Below are 2,127 nucleotides of genomic sequence, written 5' to 3'. Positions count from 1 at the left end.
TTGAGAAGACCTCGAGAGGGCTAAATGCCAGGTATTCTGTGAACTCCCTGCCTTAAAGGAGCTTTCTGTTTCCTGATATGTTTGCTGTGGGGAATCCCAATCTGCTCAGTTAAAGCAAGGGCTTTAAACTTCTTGAAGGATATTCCCTGCTGACTAAGGCTCTGGGTTTACCGGAGCTGCTGGCCTTTGTCATTCTGAGGGTAGGCATACTGGAGGGGCTCTGCACTCTAGAAAACCCAGGGAAATTTGCTAGAAAAGAAGGAAACTGACATCCACTGGGCGCCTGTTGTGTGCCCTCCTTTGGAGAGCCCTATGAAGTAAGAGCCATCATTGTCTGCCTTTGACAGACAAGGGAATCCAAGCTCAGAGGGGTTACCTGGTCCCTAGGCCTTGCTGCTTCTCCAACAGTACACCCCATCTGCTCTGAAATATCTTGGAAGTCTTGGCAGGGGGGAGGAAGGCCCTCTGGGTCCCCTGCTACTCCCCGCAGGCCCCTCGGCCGCCACCTCCTTGCTCCAGATTCCCCAGGTTTGTTTTCTCTGGCTCTCTCATTAATGAGTTCCACAGGACAATGCTAAGTCTAGTTATGCAGCCTTAATTGGTTTAGTTACAACAAGATAATTCCTTTTTTCTTCTCTTGGAGGCCTTTCTGTTTAAAGACATTTTAGCTGGAAGATGCTAATTATCAATGAGGAGAAAGTGACACCTGAAGAGTTCATTTTCCATCTTGGTCCTTGGTTTCTCCTTTGAACTCCCTCTCCCCAGCCCTCTTTCCCACTTCATCACTTCTCCCCCACCATCATAAAAGAGAGCTCTGTCCTGGCTGGGCGGCAGAACTTTCTTTCTCACTTGCCAGGGAGTCATTCTCTCTGCAGCTGTCTCGCAGGCATGGACAACCTGCGTGAGACCTTCCTCAGCCTTGAAGATGGCTTGGGCTCCTCTGATAGTCCTGGGCTGCTCTCCTCATGGAACTGGAAAGACAGGGCAGGGCCCTTTGAGTTGAACCAGGCCTCTCCCACTCAGAGCCTCTCTCCGGCTCCCTCCCTGGAGTCCTATTCTTCTTCTCCCTGTCCAGCCGTGGTCAGACTGCCCTGTGGGCATGGAGATGCCAACAATGGGGGCAGTGATGTCTGCAGCAGCCTTGGCACTGGTGGCCTGGTGGAGGTGGACTACAATATGTTAGCTTTCCAGCCTGCCTATCTGCAGGGCTCTGGTGGCCCTAAGGCCCAGAAGGGCACCAAAGTCAGGATGTCTGTCCAGCGGAGGCGGAAAGCCAGCGAGAGGGAGAAGCTCCGGATGAGGACCTTGGCAGATGCCCTGCACACCCTCCGGAATTACCTCCCACCTGTCTACAGTCAGAGGGGCCAGCCGCTCACCAAGATCCAGACGCTGAAGTACACCATCAAGTACATCGGAGAACTCACAGACCTCCTCAACAGTGGGAGGGAGCCTCGCTCCCAGAGTGCTTAAGCTCTGCCCCAGGAACTTGACTGGGGCAGCCCTCCGGGTGGGGACAAAGGAGCTTCAAAGACCTGGACTAGCCTATGGAACAACAGCACGTAGTGGTTTTTATACAGCAAGTGTGTTTACCTTGTTGTCTGAAAAGTTCTAAGGGAATTCCCATTGGACTTGTTGGAACTACCAGAACACTTAACTGCCAGGCAAGCAGGTACTTTTGCTTCCAGTTTTCCCAACATTTCTCAGGAGACTTGCCCTTTGCAAAGAGACAGATTACTCTACCTTTCTCTGTCTGTTCAAGGTACTTAAAAGGGCTAATGGTTTTAAATGCAGTTTTTCAATAATGTAAAATTGTTGTAATTAATCTTCTGTTGTCATTTTGGCATTGGGAGTTTTTTGTTGCTAACTAAACCTGTATTTTGTACAGGATCCAGTGTGACACCTGGATTCTTGTTTAGAAAGATTTTTGTCCAGGAAAGGGCTATAGAGCTCTTGTTTTATTTTGTCGGTATGCTTCGGGGTGTGTACATGTGTGTGTGACTGAAATCATGCCTTTACTTGTGCAGGGACAAAAATCACTTAAATGCAGAAAGAATGAGTGTCATGGTAAATAGAAAGTCGCAGACAGACAGGCTACATTAAGACACATTGAAGAGTCTAAAGGCCAGC

At 49.6% G+C, this 2,127-nt stretch overlaps 1 protein-coding gene across 1 annotated transcript; it reads left to right on the top strand.

Moving 5' to 3' along the window:
• The first annotated feature begins 888 nt into the window (after positions 1-888).
• Positions 889-1,470, top strand: MSGN1 (mesogenin 1). The gene has a single exon (XM_008508695.2). The coding sequence runs from the start codon at positions 889-891 to the stop codon at positions 1,468-1,470; it is 582 nt and encodes a 193-aa protein (XP_008506917.1).
• Positions 1,471-2,127: the final 657 nt, after the last annotated feature.

Source organism: Equus przewalskii, chromosome 14 (assembly GCF_037783145.1).
Source record: "Equus przewalskii isolate Varuska chromosome 14, EquPr2, whole genome shotgun sequence".
In the NCBI taxonomy this organism is placed as follows: domain Eukaryota; kingdom Metazoa; phylum Chordata; class Mammalia; order Perissodactyla; family Equidae; genus Equus; species Equus przewalskii.
This window is presented reverse-complemented; position numbering and strand designations above follow the sequence as displayed.